Here is a 23708-nt window from a genome sequence, read left to right as displayed (position 1 = left end):
AAGCTATCCGCTCTCTTCATGGTTGGGTTTTTTCCTGGCCCAGCCTCACGCCCCCTCCTCTTCCTGTCTTGCTTTGAGGCAGAATGTGAAGTGTGCTTTTGCGCACAATCCTCTCTGTCTTTGGGTCTCCGGGCCTGCAGGGTCCAGAGCTGAGGGCCTTAATCCTCCGCACAGCCTGCAGATAATATGTGGTTAATTAGGGTCACTCCGACTAGAACACTCATCGGATCTTCCCCTGCGGATGCTAGCAACCCACACGTCCTTCAGCAGAGCCGATACCGCCCAGCTACCGCCGCCCATCCCTCTGCTTCTCCTCTTCTGTCTGGCAAGTGAGACAGTCTGGGGCAGGGTTGGATACATAGCGGAGGTGGGGGAAAAGAGGCTGAAATACAAAAACAGAAGAGGTGTTGGAGAGAGAAGGAGTGATGACAAATAGCAATATACTTTGGAGAGAAAGTAGAGGGACAGAGGGCAACAGTGGCAGGGAAAGTGAGAAGAAGGAGGAAACCAAACACGGATACAATCCAGCAATTAAGGCAACAGCAGGTTCGTGTGATTTACAGGCTGTTACCTGTGTACAGACTATTCCCTGTGTAGTGTACGTACTCGTGCTGAGGCCCATGCCAAGCCACTTTTACCTCTGTCCCCGCTGCCAGTGGTGTAAGACGATCCCTTATTAGTCGGAGGACATTGGCCCCAGGAGGGGATTAAAGTCGTTTATTGATGCACTCCATCCAGCACTTTGGGGGGCTTTGACACTTGGCTCATCAAGCAGACAGATGTGTCAGGGAGCCTCTACCTTCGCTTATCAGGTAGTGCAGCTCCCCAGGCAATATGGACACTGACTGCTGGCTAAACCAGGAGGAGTGACAAGGGAAAATAGACTTTAAGGGTGTTTTTATTCTTTTTTTTTTACCCGCTGGCTCTGAGGCAAAAGTAAAATTGTCAGACAACTGCTTTCGTCTGTATCATTGTCTGGATTATTTGAGTTATTTCTTTATTTTTGTGGTTCCCAACTTTTTTTTTGTCTGATGTAGCTTGACAAGTACCCCTTCATCGACCACATCCGTCATGTGCCACATGCGTTGTCTATTAAAGTGTATGTTAAGTTACACCACAAAATCATTTATACTGTTGCAAAATTGAATTGTTAATGTCGGTTTTAGCCATTTATCTATGATCTTTAGCTAATTATTTCAGATATTTATCAATCCATTTTAGCTAATTATTTCAGATATTTATCCATTACTTTTATTTACTTATTTGAGTTATTTACCAATTCATTTTAGGCTTACTGTTCACTCACTGTTGACTCAAATATTTAGCCATAACTTTTAGCAAATGATTCAAATAATATTGATGCCTTTTAACTAACGATTTCAAATCCTTATAAGTTCAATTTGGCTTATTATTTAAACTGTTCATCAATTAATAACTAACTACTATGATCTTTCTGTATGTTTGATTGCTACACTCTCAACACGTAATTACTGACTCATGATGGTGGGTGCAGTTAGCTAACAGTAGCTGGTAGGTTACTGGTTATTGTGAACATACATTTGCTAAAAATCAGCATCAAACTACTTTATATTTAGTTTAATGCTAGGATTTTTTATTTCCTCCTTAAAACAAATATACGAATATGTATTTTAGATCAACTCAGAATTTCTTTTGTTTTTAAAATGAGCTACTCCGCAATTTTTCCATGTACTCTCTTACAATTACAGAAGTATACCCTGGGGTACAAGTATCTGGTCGGGTGTGACTGATGTCTTTAATGCCTCGTACGCGCTCAGTAATGCTGCTTTGGGTCACTAAATTAGGAGTTAATGAAAGATCATTGTGTTATTGCATTGTCTCGAAAAAGAGGTTTGACACGTTGACAAACACCATTAAGTAATCTCTGACCTTAAATGTGCCCTAAATAATCTTTACACAAGTAAACATAGCAAGCTCATTTAACAATACGACCTTATAAGGTGACAGATTTCTAATTTTGCGAGATAAACTCTGCTCATGATGTGCGACACAAAGCACAAGTACAGGATTATAATTTTAAGAGCTTTTTTGCCTTTTCAATTTGTGTTTGATAAAAACATTGATCATCCATAATAGTGGAAGCAAGTTTTCAATTATTCTCCCAAACTATTCTATTCAGGAGAGAAAACGCAGCGCATTCACTATCTGAGTTCCACCAAGAGATTTTATTCAGTCAATAGAAAAGATTAATTACAGCCACACTATTCATTTGGCTCTTATATTAGGCTGGCAAAAAAAAAATGCTTTTAGTCCTTAGTGTAGTGCTTTCAGTCAGAGAGTGATGGTCCATATGCTTCAGGCTCAGATGCATTGGAGGGAAATGAAGGTAAATTTGTACCCTAAATGCCATTATGAGACAGCTGTATGAAAGCAGATGTTATGATGAAGGAACTGCACTAGAAGCAAATGGAGCTTCCGCAGGCAGTGATATTAATGATTGGCTCCTCTTCTTTTATACAATGTAATAGATTGACTGGGAACTGTGTGTGTGTGTGTGTGTGTGTGTGTGTGTGTGTGTGTGTGTGTGTGTGTGTGTGTGTGTGTGTGTGTGTGTGTGTGTGTGTGTGTGTGTGTGTGTTTTTAACACATCTATGGGTAGACCGAGATGAAAGGTCCAAACAGATATTACCGTTGGTTCTTTTGAATCACTCCCAAACATCACATACGGCTCACCGGGAAGAACTGACAATTCCTGCAGCACTGCTTCAACCTAATACTGTGTTTTTCCCAATTCTTAGCTCTCCTAGAATGAATATTTTGCTTATTCTGTCCTTCCAGTTTGCATCAGCAGACAAATGTCCCCTTAAAAAATCTCGAGTTGTATAGGGTGAAGGTAGATGGACCTTGCCCTTTCTGTTCTGGCGGTCAGGTATGGGCAGATAATTGCCAGGTCTGTGCAGCAGAGACAGATGATTACAGGCTTTATTGTCTCTCCCAGGCACAATCAACCCTGATTCAGCAATCTCACCTCTACTTGATTTATGAGTCACTCTCTCTCTCTCTCTCTCTCTCTCTCTCTCTCTCTCTCTCTCTCTCCTTTTCTCTACACTGTGTCATTTGCTTTTAGCTTTATCTTATTTCCCTTCTTCTTGAGAGTCTTGTGAGAGTCAGCTAGCTGTGACTGTGGTAGAACAATAGTCAAAACCTTTCCCTCCTTAAATGCTGCAAAGTGGTCAAGAAAGAGACAAATTATGAAACAAACCACAAGTGCACAGTGTCATGTTTAAAATGAACAAAGTGGCAGATTTAACACTGGAAATTCATACAATTTTTTTTAAAAACAGTTCAAACAGAGGTAGACAAAAGCGTGCTTCTCATTTCTACCCGTCATTTGTCGGATGAAATGCTACTGTCTCTGTCAGTTTTTATCTGCTAAAGTTTATTAGAACGCTTTTTTAAGCTGACCTCTTCTTTCTTCAAATGACAATCCTGTTAGCTACATACATGATATTGTGCTCAAAGACTGAGGCTGCAGCTAAAATGTCCCAGTGTAAATCCAGTTAGTAGCAAAAGTATAGGATAGGATAAATCAGGGTTAGACATCCCTCAAGGTTGGAAGACAAGGCGTGACAATGAAAACTGAGTCTACCTGTCAATAGGGGGGAACCATCATAGTTTGAAGCATAGGGCCACTGACCACGCTGCCGTATTTGACGACATGGGAGCGAGAAGGTTTTGTTGGGACAGATACTATAAATTATTTACTTGTTTGCTCTTTTGGTTTTGGTTCCGGAAAGGCTATCAAAGGACATTGTATTGTTACAAATCTTAAGCTTGTCAAGCCTGCTGTGCCTAGTTACCGTTGCTAAGCCATGATTGGACCATCGCTGCATGGGGGAGGGGTTAAGAAAAAGGATCAATTGTATTATTGTCCCTCCCTCATGGCTGCTGTTTCACTCTGATCCATCAGCGTCTACATCGCTCCCCTGCCCTCTCTGTGTTATTTTTATTTTTTTTCTTGAGAAAATCCTGTTCACCTTCAACTGAGCAGCTAGACAAAAAAATAAAACAATGTGAATGAAGATGTAAGTATGAGTGATGGAGTCATCTGACGGTGGGAAAGCTCTTATACTTTCCATTGACATTTAATGAATACCAATTTGCAGTGCTATTTGGTGCTAAGACCTGGAGCTGCCACCTCTTTATATCCATGATGATGTTTTGAGACACAGGATTTCAGCCCGTCTCACAATATCCGTCGCCACACTAAGGCGTTGATGACATATGAATAACAATGGCGGGCCTCATGTCGTCGTTTTCCATTATTTCCTCTCCAATCGATATTCTGAATGTGATATAGTTAGGAAGAAAGCGATCCAACACAATGCCGCTGCACTCAAAGGCACAGAGCTATTTACTTTTATCATTTAACTGCTGACAGTTGAAATAGCTTTCGATGTCAAAGCCTCATTATAGCACCAGGAAGTCAAATGTTCTTAGAACAAAAACCTGCCAGGTGGAAGCTGTATTCCAGCATTCAGTCCAAAATATCTGCAGGGCACTTCTTCATTCTCTCTGTCAATATTTCCAGTGACCCCCAGCTGCTGAGGAGTCAATTCAGCAAACTTAACTTGAACAATAAGTCACATAAAAGTATTGATCATTAGAGGCTGCTGCAGTATTTGTAAACACAAAGGGAACAGCTTATTATGAAACATGCAAATATGTGCAAATTCTGACCTACACTATATTACATTACAGTCATTTAGTAGACGCTTTTATCCAAAGCGACTTACAATCAGTAGTATATTACATATCATTCACCCATTCACACACTGATGACAGGCTACCATGCAAGGTGCCACCATCAGACTCTAACTAACATTCATGCAACATCCAGTCCACACCGATGGCAAGCCTTCAGGACCAACTTGGGGTTAAGTGTCTTGCCCAAGGACACATCGACTGCTGAAGCCGGGTATCGAACCACTGACCTTCTGATTGGAGAACTACCTTGCTCTCCAGTACGCCACAGCCGCCCTATATGGTCTACAAAGTGTGTGCATGCATTTATACAGTATTTATCCAAGTCACTTGTCCGTCACATTTATTTTTAAAGGTCTTAAAAATGTCAATACTGAATTAAAATGTTGCTTCTTATAGCAAAACACAAGCAAGACATAACAGTGCAGGAAGAAGTTGAACTACACCAAATCTGTCCTCAAGTGAAATATAATTACTTTCTTAAAAAAAAAGTTTGCCCAGACAACAGTCTTAACCTAAACCTAAAGTCAACAAGCCAATATGGGTTTCTCTCAGTGGAAGTACTGATATGATTCTGTGGTTTTTAAACAAAAATTGAGTCATGCAAATTATAATTATAATTATATTCTTTTTACAGTCAAATGTGTGTTTACGTTACTTCCACAGGATGTTGATTAACTGGATAACCAAATCAGACCGATAGTAAGAGGCCGAATAACGTAGATGTAGGTAGGCCTTTTGTTTACATAAAAAAACCAACATAACTTAAATTATCCGTTATTGATACTGATAGATTGATTTTGGTATTTTTGACTTCTTAAAGGGACAAATGATTTGCAATCATTAATAATTTCCAGTACGCAATATCAAGGAAAAAGCCACTCGGTGTGTAAAATAAAAAAGGATAATTTTAAAGCCCTATTTTGTATTAAGAGTCAGAAGACTTTGACTGCAGCATGTGACAAAGATGAGTGGAATCAGTGTGACACTGTCAGCTGACATGCAAACACTGCTGACATGCTGCTTGTGTGATGTGGCTTGTTTCTTTTCAGCATGCTCAGAGCTATAGTTACTGTAGACTTTATTACTATTATACAAGGTGAATAGGAATCCCCCAATACAGTCCAGACCTACTCATTCAAGAATGTTAAATGTATTTATTTTTACTAATTTTAGTAAAAAAATTGCTCTCTTTAGCTTGTAATGTCCATCTCAACCTATTGGTTAAACCCTTTTAATACAGGCGCTGATGACGTGCATCTTGTCTCTGTTGTAATTTTCATGCTAAATAGCATTGGTGATTGCAGACACGAGCTGTTTAATAAACCAGATTGAAGAAAGATGTGGATCATGGTACTGCAGTCCTTGAAGCATGAGTTTAGGGTACATTTCTTAAATTATGTATAAGTGGATGAGAATTCTGAACATGTGATTGCCTCCGTAATGGCTGCTAATGTCAGCGGATTGGTGATCATTATCACATGATTATTTGCAAACATGCAAAAACGCAAAAACAAATCAGAATAATGATGTTCTAGTTGCATCAATCAGGACCACTTGGCTATGAATGAAACCCTCATAACTCACCACAGACCCTGTTGATCAGCTGTTAAACAGGGAGACCTGATAACTCTGGCCTGGCACAATTGGCAGAGCGATGCGCCAACAGGGCCAAGAGGCTTGTGGATGGGAGGCTTGGATGACCGCACATAGTTAGCCTCGTTTCTTCTAGTCCCTGCCAAGCTACTGTAGATAGGAAGACACAAGGACAGATATGAGGGAGGGGGGCTGAGGGGGGGCAATCAGGCAGATACACTGTAACCAAAGCAAACCTTGCACCCTATTCTTCTGCAATCCCTCTAATTGGCTATCCAGAGACAGTTGCCTTTGTTCCCCTAAAAGAGTCAAATAATTAATGTCTCCCGCTGCTCTCCTGGATGCCTTTGATGGCGAACCAAAATCTAGTCAGTCCTTTAATTTGATTGTAGTCGCTTGGCATTGCTCTTACTGTTGTAAACAACATAACAAATCAAGCAATGCGCTAGGCAACCAAAAAGGAAAGTCCAAACTCCAGTGATTAAACACAGGAAGACAGGCATGAAATGGCTACTCCTTTTCTTTTTACATAATCAGTTCACAAGGTGTGGTGACATCTTTTCATGTGCGGTGCCATTAGTTTGCAAAGCACTATTTTTTTTCTGTGACTGCAAACCATCAGTTGCCTTTTTTCCCTTTCAATTTGTTATACAAGTCATTTTTATGCCACTCTGACACATTTCACACAAATAATGTCTAGTCGAGTGCAATGTTGTCACCCACAATTGTTGATTATGCTTTTCACTCACAATGCAGGATAACAAGTGTGAATGCCAGCTCCCTACTGCAACCATGTCTATATCATAGTGCACAGCTTGTTTCCTTGGCTTTGTGGTCTCATCACAGCCACTATAATATCACATCAGCTGCACCCAGCTGAGACTTAACGCACACACACACACGCCTCTTGTGCTTTAGTGGCCCTCTCCTTCACGCCGGCTTCATAACAGCTAAATTATGCATGCATCAGGAGGATAAATCAGCTTGGACATGCTGACAAGAAAGGGCACATCAGAGAAGCAATAAAATGCACAGGAAAAATAATACTAAAGAAATATGGATGAAGCTATGCATCACCGGCATTTTTTTCCTCTCCTTTTATTTTGCACACATAAACAGGTATCAGTGCCAAAGTGACATCAAAATATACAGATAGTCACACCTGCAGTGGCAACCTCTGTAATTCAGTAACCCCTTTAAAAAACTGCGGGTCAAAAGAAGAGATTCGAGAGTCGTCGTCTGTCACAATAGGCACACAATAAACCTCTATGCTCTCTCTGGGTCCCTTTTAACTGAACCTGGAATAAAGCCATTTTACCACCAATCCACTACTAGCTTCAGCAGCCATGAAATTACTACTGGGAGCTTCTTCTTTTTTTTTTTTCATTATAAAAAAATGTCCTGGCCTTTGCTTTATGCAGCCATAGTAGAGGTGGATTACTTTGATGTTACACTATGATACAGAGCCAATTTGTTTGTAGAAACGACTCTTTTTATTTAAGGTAAGTCTTTTTTTTTTTTCATTTGTCCTTGATTATCAGCTGATCAGCCAAAGCTGCCCAGAGAGTTTTGTGCAGCACTTGATCAATCCCTGACACACACACAGACACACACACACACACACACACACACACACACACACACACACACACACACACACACACACACACACACACACACACGTCTCTATGTCGTGTGTTAGCGCACATGCTGCTCATCAGTGTTTATGTGCTGTTACGTCTCAATATGCCGTGTGAGCGAGAGAGAGAGACCAGGGAACAAAGACTCGGAGAGATGGAGAAGCTCCGTGGGTGGATTTTCATGGTGGAAAGCGTTTCTCTCCTCCCTCCTGCATGTATGCACTTCTAAAGATACAGACATCCCGCTGCGTCTGTTTGATTTGACATGTGCTGTCTTTTTGATTAGGACAACACATGGCAGCGAAACTGTTTTTGGTTATAGGCCTACTGTAAACGCCACATCAAAGCCTTGGCTACACACTTTCGGGCTACTTTGGCATTCGCGTCACGGCGATTGCTACGTTTCCGCCATGGAGGTAAAGCCTCCTTCTCCCGCAGGCAGGGAAAAGCGGGGGAACTCATACTGTAGCTCCGGCTGTAATGTTTCTCTCCTCCACAAAATAACATAAGTTAAATTGACCTGTTTTTGCAATTACCATGTCTTTACAGCTGCTCAGAGATGCTCATCTCAGTCTTGATCAACCATCAGACGTTGATTGCCTGTTTGTTGCTTCTGTATATCATTTTCTGGACAAGCCAAGAGCACGGGTCATATAATCCCCGCAAACCACAGACTATTTTATTTAAAATGTTGGGCCTGTGCCAGATGCCTAATGAGAGGAAATATAAAGCCACCTTCCTCTCCCAGTCCCAGATTTTGATCTCCACTGCACAAACACTGGAGGGATCCTCAGAGCCCTGTGAGCATACTTAGCCCAGAGGCAAACACTCACCAGGCCCTAAATACTGTAAGTATTTATTTTGGCTCCCTCAAAAGACAATAGAGACGAAGCAGCTGTGGGAATATTTTGTAAATTAGAGCATTATGTAGCAATGTAGTTAATGAAGAGTGAGAGCTTGACAGCTGAAGAATTTAAGGTAGACATTTGTTGCGTGCTCACAACACAAGGGGGTGAACAAAGCTGTCAACTGTTATTTTATGACCTACCTACTTATGGTCATATACCAAGTTCGAAGACCAATGAGTTTTCTAGGATATTTTGTATTATTGACACATTTCATCCAGTTAAATCCAAGATTGTAGTGTATTTATCCAGTGTCAGAGAAGGTGACTCCTGGTATGTGGACACAAAGAAGGTATGGATTTGCCTGTAAGAGTTAAGCCCCCACTGTAGTGGAAGCGAATGGAATTTCTCCTGGGATATTTCAGAGACTTATAGAAAAAAATTGCCAAACCACCCCCCAAATAAATTCTACATGGCTCTGTACCACTACATAAGTCATATACTAGGGCTGTGTATTGGCAATAATCTGACAATATGATACCTATCATGTTACGATTTAATATATTGCGAAACCAAGCCAAACTCAATTATGAGCCAAAGCCATTATCTTTGTGGTTTCAATTCAGTTGTTTCTGATGCCCTCTGAGACCCTGGACAATGCTCAGCAGGCCGTTTCACCCAGCCACAGACCCTCATTAACCAGTGGATTGGCAAGTTAGAGGGGAGAGCAGCCCAGTTACTATTGGCTAAACAAGCACCGCCTCTTTTTCATGTCTGAGTTTTGGACTTTGATCCTTCAGAAATGAGTTCAGATTGGGGGTTTTCACACTCGATACTGTCAGAGGGTAGAGTCAGTTGCTTGTGGTTCCCCTTCTTTATTGTGTAGTGCAGTGTATCGACGGCGACTTATTTACTTACATTTCATAATTTGATAAGATTAGTAGATAAGATTTTGGATAGACGTGGATTAGTGTAATACTAGGAATGACAAAGTGCGATAGTGCCGTGTAATGTGGCCAAGCAGTGTAGTTGTGGCTCTGAAGCTCTGAATGCCGAGCTGAATGCTGAGAGGAATTTGCAATATGTTTTCTCTGATTTGCCTAGTTAGCCTGGATCAGCTGCGAGATATGAGAGGGGAGTGTGAGTGAGGTAGAGAGAGAGAGAGAGATGGAGGCCTGTGACACTCTGCACCGTACCCTAATGAGAGGCAGAGAACCAAAAGAGCTGGGCAATGAGATTAGATGCAACTCAATTCAATTACCGCTGAGCCGCCACGGGTGACGCTTCAGAACTCATCCTGTTAAGATCCGGTTCACAGACGAGGAAGCGGACTGCAGCTCTCACTCGGCTGCTGTATGCTACACTGCCACAACATCTCATTCGCAACAGCTCTGATTTATAAGCACACGGGGCGTCGTTAGGCTCCGTCGGGATTTGCTCGCAGACGCTGCAATGTTCTGATATAGATTTAAAGCAGAATGCTGAAATAATTGAGTTTTCACTCATCGCAGCCGTTTATACACTGCTCCACCAACCACAGAGTTGTTTCCAGTGTGTATTTGAGATTAAAGAGAAAGTTAATACCCTGTTCAAGCTTGAACACTCCACATATTATACAAAATGCATTTAGACCCAGACAAACACCCCAAAACAGTAGCATATTCCTACTATGCAAAGGCTCAACCTGCCCAACTCTGCTTCTGATTGGCTAACCCTGATAATCCTACTCTAACCCTTATCAATGACATTCCTCAAGCCTAAACATAACCATTGATAAGCAACAAAAGCAATGAAGGCAACGAGTACTAGCTAATCAGAGGCAGAGTAAGGTGGGTCATGTCATCGCCATACCAGGATTTGTAATTTAGCCAGCGTTGTCCTCGCCGTAACACCACAACCACCATATATATATCAACTCTGCCTTAAGCCTGTTAGACGGAGGCTGGAATTATACGGTAAAGATACATTTAGACATGGCCTCGGACTGAAGCAGGAAAACTTGTTATGGGTAAGTATAGGTCACGAGGCTCCAAAGGGAAACAAAAATACACATTCACATTAAACTCATAGCCTTTACAAGTGTGAAAGAAACTCTCAATGTATCCAAATGACCTCTGTGCATGTCCGCCTACAGTACATGTATCCCGGGCATATTCCAGCCTTTATAAATGAAAGCAATACTATTTTGGTTTCGGTGCACCTTCAGTCCAGCAGCCTCAACTTAGGCCTGCATCCTCTCAGTGTTGGCCAATAGACACACTGATGCACTATGCTTGGAAATGGGGAAGTCTTTATTTTCTTGTGCAATATATACACCGCTAGACTATAAACTGCAGCATTGCTCTCATGCATCGTTTAAAGTCTATGAGGTGGTAAATAGTGCCTTGTACATTTGGTTTTGGTTTACGGGGCAGCATTTGGTTTTCTCTGGAAAAAATGCAAATACTTTTGCAATGAACAATATAGACTGGGATGAATGTCAATTGACAGAATATCAAAGTAAGTGTGCATATAACTTACAGAATTTTTTATTTTTTTGATTTAGTGTTGTACTGCAATATATAACACCTTTTAACTTAATCAGAATCACTAAAGTTTTGTTTGTAACATTCAAACAATATGTGTAGTGAATAGACCCCTGCCTGTGGTAAACATGATGGCATGTTTTTGTGGTCGGAGTATAGGTGGAGGCCGAATAATTCTCTGAGCACGCTAGTTAACACTGGCTAGCAAGTTGTATAAGCTTGGTTTTTTTATGATGGCTAAAGAAAATATGAGTTTCACTCAATATGTACAGTCCCTTACTCTCCGGGACCGCAAGTGTTACTTGAGGAAGTTAACAACAAATGCTCCTGCTTGCACTCCTGCCGGTGGATTAGTCTCCTAGTGACGAGGAGTGAGGCAGAGGAACCAGATACCCAGTGCCGCCGCTGGCCACCAGCCAAATTGTAACAACTTAATAGTTCATCCTCGCTCTCTTGTCACAGCGCAGGAATTCACATTGCTATCGGAGTGTTTTCTGTAACCAGTGTAAGGATTATGCATATGAACAGACACACATACAGTTTAACATGAATAGCATGTCCTGTGTATTTTAAGCTTACATACCAAAAATGTTAACATATTATGCTTGCATCAGCGAACATTACACCATGTTTAAATTCTCCCTGTCTCGATGATATGATTAGCTCTGAGCAGCATGATCAGCAGAAACTGCTGCACGCTGCTGCGACATCTGTACAGCCGGGATTTATCGCCAGTGATAAGGGAAATCTTGTTGTTGTCTTCCATAATTTATGTAGTTGACTGTTTTGCATTTTTGGATGAAACATAGCTGTGGGGCTCCTGAAGGCAAAGAGGTGAATACGATTTATAGTTTTCCTTCATGTTAGAAATAAATACCTCAGCAAAAGCATCTATGATGATGAATCCATTGATTAGCTGAAGCTGAAATAGACTCTGGTCAGACAAAGGTGACTGGCAGTTATGCAGAGAATAACAAACTGATTTATTTTTTACTTGATGGTGAAGATGAAAAATGAGCTGTCAGTCTCGCTGCTGCTGTCACAATAAGTTGCACTCAAAGATTTTGTTCAAATTCGGTTTTGAAGTCCAAATCACTAAACTTTTCCGCTGACTGTCGAAAAAAACAGGAGCAAAAGTAATCCATTTCTGTACAGACTATCTACCACTACCAGATTCCATCTCTTAATTTCCATACAAATGTAAAACTAGGCAGGCATGGAATCTTCTGTGAATCTTAAATTAATCCAATTGTTTCAACACAGTTCGAGGTTTACTTGAGACGGGAGAAGGGGAGCTCCGCACAAATCAGCAATTTCAAAATAAAAGACCTCTGTGATTGTAATCTGATTGACAGGACACATAAGAGTTAGCATAATTTATGTTTTCCCTGCACCTCAGAAATGAAAATTGGAAATGCACAGATTTTATGTAGACAGAACTCTACAAATCCTCAAATACATGAAGCCCAAATCCCTTGAGCATTCCCCTGTAGGCATTTGTATTTTCTTTTGATGTGTTATTGCCTCTTTCAAGCTGCACAGAAATCAGTGATTGGACTGATACTTGCAGCCCTCAAACAAATACTCACCCTATCATTTTAACCCACATGCATGTCATGTCATACACCCAACATGATTACAGTGTGTTAAATGGTTCATTGGCATTTTTTACCTTTACCAGACGTATTCTTGTCAGTTTCCAAACCATAAGAGACCATTTTGACCCAGTTAATCTGCATGACATCTATTAATGTAAAAGGCTTTTATTGCTGGGAAGACTGCCATGCTATCCAGCTGGCTTGTGGTTGCTGAGGTTCTGAGCATATGCCTGAGGAAAATGAATAATGCATCCATGTTATTCAAACCTTCGCTCTGTAACTTTTGCTTTAGGTAGGGGAGATGTGAGAAGGTATGCTACATGAGAGGCTGCCGCTGCTGTGCTCATGTAAAAATGATGATACCTGAGAAAATCCTTAGATGTTTTCTCTTCACTTTAACATTTCCTTCTTTTTCCTAGAAAAAATTGTGGCTTTTGTCCAGGTAAAAATAAAAATTACATTTGACGATTTTATGCCTTCAGGATGCACTACCTTCATATTCTTATCGTCCTGTGGGGTTTCACGTCAGATGTACAAGTGTTGATACTTTTAACCAGCTCTGCGACCCAGAAGCTACATGTGTGCCTTTACGTGCCCTCAACATGCAAACACAACATCATCTGAACACAGTGTTGTGCTACAAAGTACATTCATGCACTATAGGCTGACCTCCTTGGAGATGTGACCTGATAACCTGGTTGCAAGATAACCTCGAGGTCTGACAGGCTGATGTGTTCCAGGCGGTATGCTGTTGCTCCTCTAGACTGATGACACAGTGCGTCAGCCTCCGCTGCTTGCTGTGCCGCACGCAAAAAGATCATCTGACGGAGCTGTGGCCGCGTGCTGCCGAGGCGGCCGCACACCAGGGCTGCAGACACACACTGCACAGCACTCTCAGAGCATTTAAGAGTCAAGAATAAAAGGCTGCTCGACCGTTATGGAATGGAAAAGAAGGGAAATGCAAAAGCAGAGAAATGAAGAGAGTCTGAAAGTGGTTTTCTTATATAGCTGTTATTGTGTCTTTGGTCTCTCTGCTGGCTTTGTTGACTGTCTGCAGCCGGTTCATAGAGATAAGGTTGTTTCGGAGGAATGGCACACGTTAAAAAAATATATGACAAACGTTTACTTTGCACACTGCTGTTCAGACTGTGTAAGGCAATTTGCATGATACCCATCACACATGACATTAATAGTAATCGTTGTAAGATCTGTAAAGACTGAATGCGTGCCCAAATTTGCTGTTGCTGCAAGTTTTTCGCCGCTTCTCTACACATGACGGATGATGGAAAATGAATATAGAGATGGAACAGAAGCTTATTGTACATACAGTTTGCAGTTGCATTGTCCATGGCTTAATGAAATACCAGCAGTATGCTTGATTTCCATTAGTAACCTTCATGTTCATTTTCACCTCTTCAATGGTGGAGAAGAGTTGAACCATTTTTTTTTTTTTTTTACTTGTGCCATGTGCAATCAATCCCACCAGAAATAGAATTCATTATTCATTTTGTGGTATATGATTTGACCATAGTGTTCTGTTAAATGAAAATATTTCACATGTGAATTAATCATTACCAGGGCTCATTCTCCATTCTTCTGGTAGCATAATGATCTCTCTAACACTGGCCCGGATGAATCTTTCATTGTCTTTATCTTTAAATGAGTTGGCTCAATACTCCAGGGAGACACAGGCCAGGATGTGTTTCACCACATTGTCAAAGTTAACATGTGGCTGAGCTAAGTGCCGTGATTAAATTGATGCCAAGCGCAATAACATCACCCGCTGATCTTCTAATAATATTGCGATACAATTCCTGTCGCTCTACTTCATAACGATATTGCCTTTTCAGTATGCAAAGGTAAATTCACGATGGCTTCCACATTTGCACACAAAGACGAGACTCTAGACAATATTTTCCGGGGCCTGCAGACTTTGGAATGCTATTTTAGATTGTAATGAGATGGCCTTTAACCTTTGGATTCAAGCAAAAGCCTCTCTAGAATAAATTAGCAGCCTTCCCATTCTTGCATAACTGTAACCGTGTGCCTCTTTTGTGTCTAATCCTCTGGGTCTCTCTCTTTGTCTCTCTCTCTCTCTCTCTCTCTAGGTTTCTCTATACTGCAGGCCATAATGGAAGCAGCAGTAGCTAACAACTGGCAGGTGACCGCCCGCTCTGTTAGCGGCACAACAGATGCAGCAGAGTTCAAGCGCATCATTGAGGAGATGGACAGGCGGCAGGAGAAGCGCTTTGTGATTGACTGCGAGGTGGACAGGATCAACACCATATTAGAACAGGTGAGCCTCAAACTCACTGCACATGTGGTAACAGCTGTAGATTCAATAACCAAACACCTACACTGGCCACCTAGCCCCAGTTTTGCTTCCTGCTTTAGTCACATAATGACCAAGCACATTTAAAGTAACAAATGTTAAAGAGCTACTCCAACAAATTTTTCATGTTAATTTAATAGTCATGGTGATCTTGAGTTAGACATCATTTTATAACAAAAACTGGATGCATTTTAAAGAGGACCTGTTTTCATAAAAAGAAGAAGTGCTAAAGCCCAACACCAACAATCAGCACGCTAACAAGGTTAGCGACCAGCTGGTGAACATATTATTCCCTCAGGAGATGGTGGAGATAAAAAAAAAGATAGAAAGTAAATATTGGACTCAGGTCGACTGAAATGTGGCTCCAAATAAATGCTAATGTTGGACCATGACTACTCTATGTCACTGTCTGCATATCAACTTTTTAATTACCTCAAGTGGCCAAAAATATCAGTATATTGCATATTTTTCTCATGCTAGTCATCTTACTTAAAACGAGATGCTGGAGTGGCTCTGTTGTTTGTGAAATCATCCAGTCCATGATAGGCCTTTTTCACAGCAGACATTTTGACTTGTCATAGTAAGAAACCCTGCAGGTGAAACTGACAATATCACTTACTGCTATGTTCCATCCAAATGTTTGGAAGTGACAATGAGCCAGCATGACAATTCAAGGAGCCTGAAATCAAAGCAGCTAAATTAATAAATTCCAATAAAAATTGAGCATAACAAAAGAAACGTGGAATGAACTGTTCACGTTTTTATTAATAAATAAAAAAGGCCTATTCAGTATTTTAGATCTAAGATCTAAGACCCACTAAGTCTGACTAAGATCATTTTTTTTCTGCTGCTTGTTTTGCATGTGAGTTTTAATAGCTGATATGTGATTTCCTTGAGTATGTGTAACCTCATACAGGCTGTGTTAAGTTGAATGTCAGGCACAGCAGTAGGTGTGAAGAGCTGCGTTTGGTTTCAAAGAGCTGCATCTGGTGCTGTTTGGTTGCTACGTTGGAGGCCGGCTTGTTTGAAAATCAGTGTGTGTTGTTGAAGCTTGAAGCTGCCCCAGAGCCTGAGGTTGAGAGGTCCGAACGGCGATTTGCAGAGACCACTGGATGAGGCATCATTTTTAATCCTCCTCTAACAACCCCCAAACCCCTCCTTTCCTCTATCACGTCCGTTGCCTGAGGAGGAAATGAAAGGTCCACCAGTCCTTGTAGTAGGGGAAACACAATTACCATGAATAGATGAGTGGCTATTATGCCATGCATCTCCTCTGTTCGGCCGACCCGCTCCACCCTACACTCCTCTGCCTGCTGCCGCCTGCTTACAAGGCAATCAGCTCCCGCTTTGGATTCTGCTCGTTAACATTCATTTAGATATTGGCTTCTGTCTGCCTCACAATACCCCCTCAACCAGCGTTCGTTTCCCTTTTTTTTTTTTTTTTATGAATCTAATTTGATCCCAGAGTCATAGTTTAAATCAGAATGGCTTTGAGTATTAATTTGCTGTGTCTAATTTAATTCTTGTGCTGCACATTTCCTTCCTTTACTATTCAGGCACTTATACTGGAATCTATTTCCTTTTTGTGTTAAGACTATGCATCAGAAAAGCTGAGAATATTCATTACAAATCACATGTTAGGCTTATTAATGGTTGTGTCTGTAATTGCTCCCCCCCGCCCCTTCCTGCAATCAATAATAATAAGGATGCAGAGTAATAATCTGTTTGATGTTCTTCTGTTTCTGTCTCCTTCCAATTAATGAATTATTGGGGTTTTTTCTTAGAGGGAGCTCTTACCCTTCCTCCACCTCCAAGTATCACCATCAAATATTTTTCTCCCCTAACTTTGTTTTAGCACAGAAGGGGAAAATAGAGCTTTTACAACAGCTAACCTTCAAAACAGCAGTGTGCTCAAATGTGCCTCTTGTTTCGGTGACAACCTCAGCGTGCAATTTTTTTTTGTTCCTGGAGCTAATTGAAATAATCAGGCTAGCTCTGCCAATATGGATGAGTCACAAGCATTCAGGGAAGCTGCTGGACTTCACTCTGCAGCCGTCCCCCATTGGGCCATACCATTATACACTGAAACAGGGAAGGACTGTCCCCCATGAGGGCAATCACACCAAAAAACGGCACCCACTGTCAGCTATGTGGAAACCCGCTGCTTCTACCTGCTGCTGCAGTTCTATTAGCCAATGATTGATGGATAGAGTTTCATCTCTGGACAAGAGTGAGAGTTTGAACAAAACCGGTGTGCCGAGGCCAGTGTCTGCACGTGTGTTGCTTCAATCCGTCAAGGTCACTGCTGTTGAGGGAGGATCATGAGGCAGGACAGATCCAGCCAGCTGATTGCTGGGGGAAATGGGAATCAGCTCAGTGGCTTAGTTTTATGATTTCAGTCAGAGTAATCCCAGCACAGAATGAGCGTCTTTATACCAGGCAATGAAGTTCATGGTGTATAGAATAGGCAAGTGTGAGAGCTTCCACAATTTGGTTAATTGTTGCACACAAAGAAAACAATCTGTGTTGTTCTTCATTAGAACCACTTTTGATCCTGTGGCTGTTAATGCTATGATCCTACTGGGTCTTTGTTGCTCTACTACAATAGTTCACTCCACTGTTGTTCCTCAATATTAAAAGGGACATCCACTGTTACTATATTTACTCAATTACTGTACTCAAGTACAATAAGCTTTGAGTATGCAGCTATTGACTGATTATAGGTTATTTTTTGTATATTAACAATAAAACTACCCAAAAGAAATGAAGCAGTTAAATGTAGCTCCACCTCAACAAGCTATGGCATTATAATGCTGCTCACACTTTAAGTATAATTTGTCTTTGCCTATATTAATCAGTATATTATTATATACATTGCATGAACAGTACACTGTAGTACTTATATCTAAGTAAAGCATCAGAGTATTTACTCTATCAATCATTGTATTCCAACCAGGGGTTCAATTAACAATTATTTTCAAGATTTGTCCGCCGATTGTTAATGGCATAAATTGACAAAATGTCAGTTTCAGAAACCCCAGGTGGCGTCTTGAAATGTTATATTTGGTCTGAACAGTCCAAAGCCCAAAGATATTAAATTAAATGTATAAAAAGAAAAGCAGCAAATCCCTTCTTTCAAAGGCCCTTAAAGTGTATTTGCTATATACTAATAAATAATGACTTTAACTTTAATTGATGCTTAGCTATGTAGTCATGAATTTAATGTTATGAAGAAATTAATTTTCTGGGGCTTTAAAGGTGCTTAATTTGATATATCAAAATCATTAATGTAGCAGCAAACAACTATTAGCTATGTAAAGATATGGTGGAGTGATAACTACCTAGTTAGAAAATGACTACCACACTATCCCTCGCTCTCTGTGTTGTTAAATGAGCTTCTCTGTGATTTAGTGCCATAGCTGGACAGCTGCGTGTATCTTTTTTTTAACACTTTATTTTTGTTGCTTTTTCCATCATAGGTAGATCACATACATACAAAAGGGTAGAAAAAACAAACAAAACAAAAACAAAAGGGCTCCGGATTGCTCTGTTCCTTCAGAAGCATTATAAGTCTTGATATATATTCAGGGTTTTTTATCCTGTCTTATCGTTGAGATGTAAACATTGTCCATTTCTCCCAGTTCTCGTGACATCGCTCCTCTTGGGATCTTATCCTGTGAGTTAACAGTTCCATATCATATATTTCCTTCACAATTAACAGCCAACCATCTTGTGATGGTGGTTCTTCCTTGTACCATCTCTTCGTGATAGCCTTCTTACAAGCTGCTAACAAGATTTTCAGCAGATACCTAGCTGCGTGTATCTTATAGTGCATGTGAGTGTGCCCCGCTGGCTAGCTCAGCCCTCTGGCTGCTCTGCGCTCTTTTCATATGACGGCATCCCCGTCGTCGTGGAAGCGTAGTGCCAATCCTCCGGTTCTTCCCCAGGTTAACGATGTTAACTCTTTTTAGAACTGTTGCTGTTGTTTGCACTGTTCACAATGTTCATTATCGTTAGTGGCTAACCGCCTTCGTCATGTTCAGCACCCTGTGGAGGAATTCCCTCAATCATAGATATGATCATGGATGTTCCCAATTTAGAATTTAGCCCCTTTAAGAAGCCGGTACCAGCAAATATTTTGCCTTTTTACTTCCTGGAAACTGGTTTTTCATTGTCAGAAGTGTTGACTTATGTTGACTAATCAATACATTGACTAATGGTTTCAGCTGTAGTTACAACCTGTACTTAGGTGTTGGAAAGCAATTCCTTTAAATTGTCAAGGCTCATCATACAGTTACCACACATACACACTGGATGTACCTCATCTTCAGTCGTGAGCGCACTCAGCTGAATGTCACTTTTATTAGCTTCATTTATCACTTGACATGATGTAGAAACGCGGTAAAGAAAGTATTTGCATACTGCTGCATCAGGTGCAGTTTTGTTTGCTCCTATAAGAGCAGAGTGAGTCTCCCAGCAAATTTGTTTTTGGATGCTGAGGAGAATGCTACACCCGGGCTATTATCATTTTATGCAATAACAACCGCTCAGGATTTATCGCTCATAGGACTTTTCCATCAATATACTGCACTGCAGATAAATTAACCCAACGGCTCCCATTTTTTCCCTTTCGACAAAGACGGTGGAGCCTCTGCCTGCTCTGCTCGCTGAATCATATCCAAGAAACGTGCTTCAATGAACCATCTAGGTTTATGATATTATATGCTGAGAAAAGGCATTAAAAAGGTGCAGAATAAACAAGAACTGTGATTGAATATAAGACAATCATCTTTGTATTACTACCACTCTTCGTAATGATGATTTTTCAGAGCGAGTATGTATATGCCGGTCTCTTGAGAGCCTGCATGTGTGTTTGACTGTACATGTGCTCATGCCTAATCTGATCCATCTATGATATTGCACATATAGCATCATATCTGCCTTTATGCTCCTTCCTGGCCCCCTCTTTCCTCCAGGGATTGCTGTGCTGGAGTCTGCTCTGAGGCAACAACCTGCTCATCACTAGTGTAAAGAGAGGCATGCAAAAAAAAAAGAAATAAGAACGTCGTCTGGGACAGGCCCAGGGCACGCAAGCTGTTCAAAGACAGACAGGCAGTGAGCCCTCTGCCAGAAGCAAAGCTGCATTTTCATGCAGGGTAAAAAAAAATACAATAAGAAGTGAAAAGGATTCACAGAATGAGAAAAAAAAAGAGCGGTACATTTGGGGATTTGTTAGGACAACATTCTGCCGCCTGTAGAAGCATGAAGGGTGGCCACATTGCCTCCCCATGGAGAATTGGAGATCCTCCATGTAACTCTCTCTGCTCATGAATGAAGGACTGGAAGGAAAATCCAGTTTGGATCTTTTTTTATGGAATTTTTTTGTGTGTTATATCAAATTCAAGAAAGGGAAATAAATCTGACCACGGGAGATAAGGAGTCGTGGGAGAGGGAGAGAATGCACGATAGATTGCCAGCAGCTGATAGAAAAATGTCAGCAACAAAAGGAAGACGCTCAATCAGGGTTGTGGATGACACAATGAAAAAGGGGAGCAATATCAACGTTCTGTAAAGCAGGGGAGGAAATTTGTGTACTCATGTAACACATTGGCAAACACAGATGTAACTAGAGGTATAACAAAGTGAAATAAAATCTGAATGAATGTACTGTAAACATTGAACCCTCACAGACATTCAAACCTCCCTGATTACTGTTTTCTGGTAACACTTCCTGGCATGTCTCTCACTTTGCTCTAAAAGACAGAGGAGGAAAGAGGCAAGAAAGTGAGCTAATGTCTCTACTGATATGAAAGGTGCTCTTGATCTCAACATCTGCTTATTGTCCCCGGGATACTGAGAGAAGGGCTGACAGAAATACAGCCAAACACCCCCCTTCTCCATGTAAAGCCGGGGATATGCAGTGTTTTTAAATCCCTAGCACCAACCTTGGCTGTTGAGGGCCATTTACGCACTGCGATTATAGAATTAAAGTGGATTATAGTGTTATCATTAAACAGAATGTGACCTGCTGACTCCACAACTGAATGAGAAGCTGAGACCGGTGTGCTTTGACTCTGACAATTTGCGTGTGTAGTTATAACTGTGTTAAGAACGCAGTCTTATAATAGTACAGTCTGTAAACCAGAGAACCTTTTTTTTTTTTTTTTATTATCAATCATGCTAAATTACCCTGAGCATTTTCAGTGAAAACAGAGAAGGACATCTTGCCATTTCCGAGCCAGGTTTTGCCACACAAACATGAGGGCGTCCCAGCTCCAGTGTCAGTAATTCCATCCTCCCAAGCTATCACGGCTCACATTGTTAGGTATCTCAGAGCAATGATAGACATAATCATCTGAATATGAGTCAGGTGTTTCTAAAATGTTCTGCATTTGGTCAAAGTCCAACCCTTTATGCCCCTGCTATCTTCAGCCCCATATAACGCGGCTGCCAAGAAAAGCATCTCAGCCTCAGCTGCCACTGGCTATTAATTAGAGAGTGCTCCACCAAGAGCACTTCTACCAAGAGCCTTGAAGCAGAACTGGAGACTGAAGAAGACGAAAGTCCTTTTGTGTCAAAGCATATAACTCTAATTCACCCTTCTGCCCATCGTGAATTATGTGTGAAGTGGACCACTTTGATATCTTTGCAGCCACAAATGATATGCAGCAGTCAAGGCAGCTTGTCATTAACACTCTGATTAATAATGCAAATATAATTTACAGTGATATTTAAGGTTTGAGCCAGAAACATAAAATGTTCCTTCACTACGACCTCGACCCTGCGTCCAGTTATTCCCCAGAAAATCAAGAACGGGATCAACTCGCAATATTTTAACATTTGTTAATTAAGCTGTAGCAAGATTAGTTTAGTGAGTTAGACTTGAAGTTGGTTTGTAAGAGAGAAACCAGTCATGTGATTAAGTGACACGATAATATATTATTTTGATCAGTTGTTTTTGCCATCCAACTACTTAAAATGAATATTATGTGGTTAAAAAGCAACTTTTCTCAATTCAATCAATTTAGATTTTTCTAAGATTGCGCATCCCAAATAAAGGCATCAACCAATTGAGTTGTGGTGAACAGGTTGAATTATGGCCAAGCATGAAACAACAACACGGAGGCTCTGTAGTCCAATCCAAGACGGCAAACTTTCTAACTCCTTTCAACCTAGATAAAGATCCACGTTTTCTGTTCTTTATTTTCAAAATAAATGCCCTAGACATATAATTATTTCAGAGGATTACTTAGAAATTCCATGCCGTTTTGTGGTCAAGTGTATAAATGCCTTCATTTATATGATATCTGATATCTTCAGATTTAATCGTCAGACGTGACTTCACCAGCAGTTTGTTATTATTTCCATCAGTAGACAATGACATAGCAGTCACCACTTATTATTCCACTTTTGAATGTAATTATTCTAATAATGAAAAAGTTATTTACTAAGTGTGTGCCACAATAAAGATCTGACTTTCTAGATACAGATAATTTCTTTGAAGTTGACTTCAAGCAAAATACTGATAAAATATTTGTTGTTGCGGAACAAAGATTCATATCTGATAACCCTATTTCCTAAGAAATGCCTTGTGGTCAGTATATAAAAATTGTTCAATGTGTATGTCTTATATCATTTATTTGTAGCACTCACAGGAAGTATAGTTTTCAGAGTGTGTTTATTGTCCCCTATGGATGAGCAATGATCCCCTACAACATTTGGCCGTTGATTCCTTCTAGACAATCATGGCTTAAACACTGATTATCTTTATAATTATAACCTGTCAATTAATGCCGAAATGACCATTTGACTTAATCAACTTAATCAAAGAAAAATGCTTTGATCAGCTTCTCCAATGTGAGGACTGTTTTCTTCTGTTTTATAACATTGTAGATGTTAAGTTGGAGGTATAGAGTGTTGGTTGGACAAAACAAGGTTTTCAACACATCATCTCAGGCTTTCAAAAAACTGTGAAGGTCGTTGATTTTTGTTGATATTTTATATATATTAGTTGGTTAATTGAAAAAATAATCAACCAGTTAATTGAAATATTCCGTACCACTTTGACAGGGAGTCTGGTCTTTGAGTTGTCATCGGTCTGGAAGAGGCTAAAATTAATTTCATCATTATTTGCTCATTTTGCCTATGCCTCAGTGAATGGTATGATATCTACAAACTCAAGGGAACCTATCATTTTCGGTCTGCTTCTTACTGTGTTTTGGCCAACTCTGCAGTGGAAAGGTCAGACTTGGAGGAAAACGGTCTGGGGTTTTATTAAGACTGTGTAGCTGTAGTTTTACATTTAGGGCTCTATCTCTCTCTGGCGGTGCCGAGGCAGGCCGAGTCTGGATGAGGGTGAAGTCAAGGTCATCCTGGTTGTCTGTCCCCATCAGGCTTTAAAGAAAACTCTAGTCTGCAAAATGCGGGAT

The 23708-nt window shown here is 40.7% G+C and overlaps 1 protein-coding gene across 2 annotated transcripts in view; it reads left to right on the top strand.

The window, feature by feature from the left end:
* gria3b (glutamate receptor, ionotropic, AMPA 3b) overlaps positions 1-23708 on the top strand; it is a 74962-nt gene that overhangs the window by 24041 nt on the left and 27213 nt on the right. For both annotated transcript variants that reach the window (XM_054597972.1, XM_054597973.1), the window contains exon 4: positions 15056-15243. In XM_054597972.1, coding sequence (XP_054453947.1) covers positions 15056-15243 — 188 coding nt within the window. The remainder of the gene's footprint in view (positions 1-15055; positions 15244-23708) is intronic.

This window comes from Anoplopoma fimbria, chromosome 4, assembly GCF_027596085.1.
Source record: "Anoplopoma fimbria isolate UVic2021 breed Golden Eagle Sablefish chromosome 4, Afim_UVic_2022, whole genome shotgun sequence".
Lineage (NCBI taxonomy): Eukaryota > Metazoa > Chordata > Actinopteri > Perciformes > Anoplopomatidae > Anoplopoma > Anoplopoma fimbria.
The sequence above is the reverse complement of the archived record's forward strand: the minus strand, read 5'-3'. Positions and strand labels throughout refer to the sequence as shown.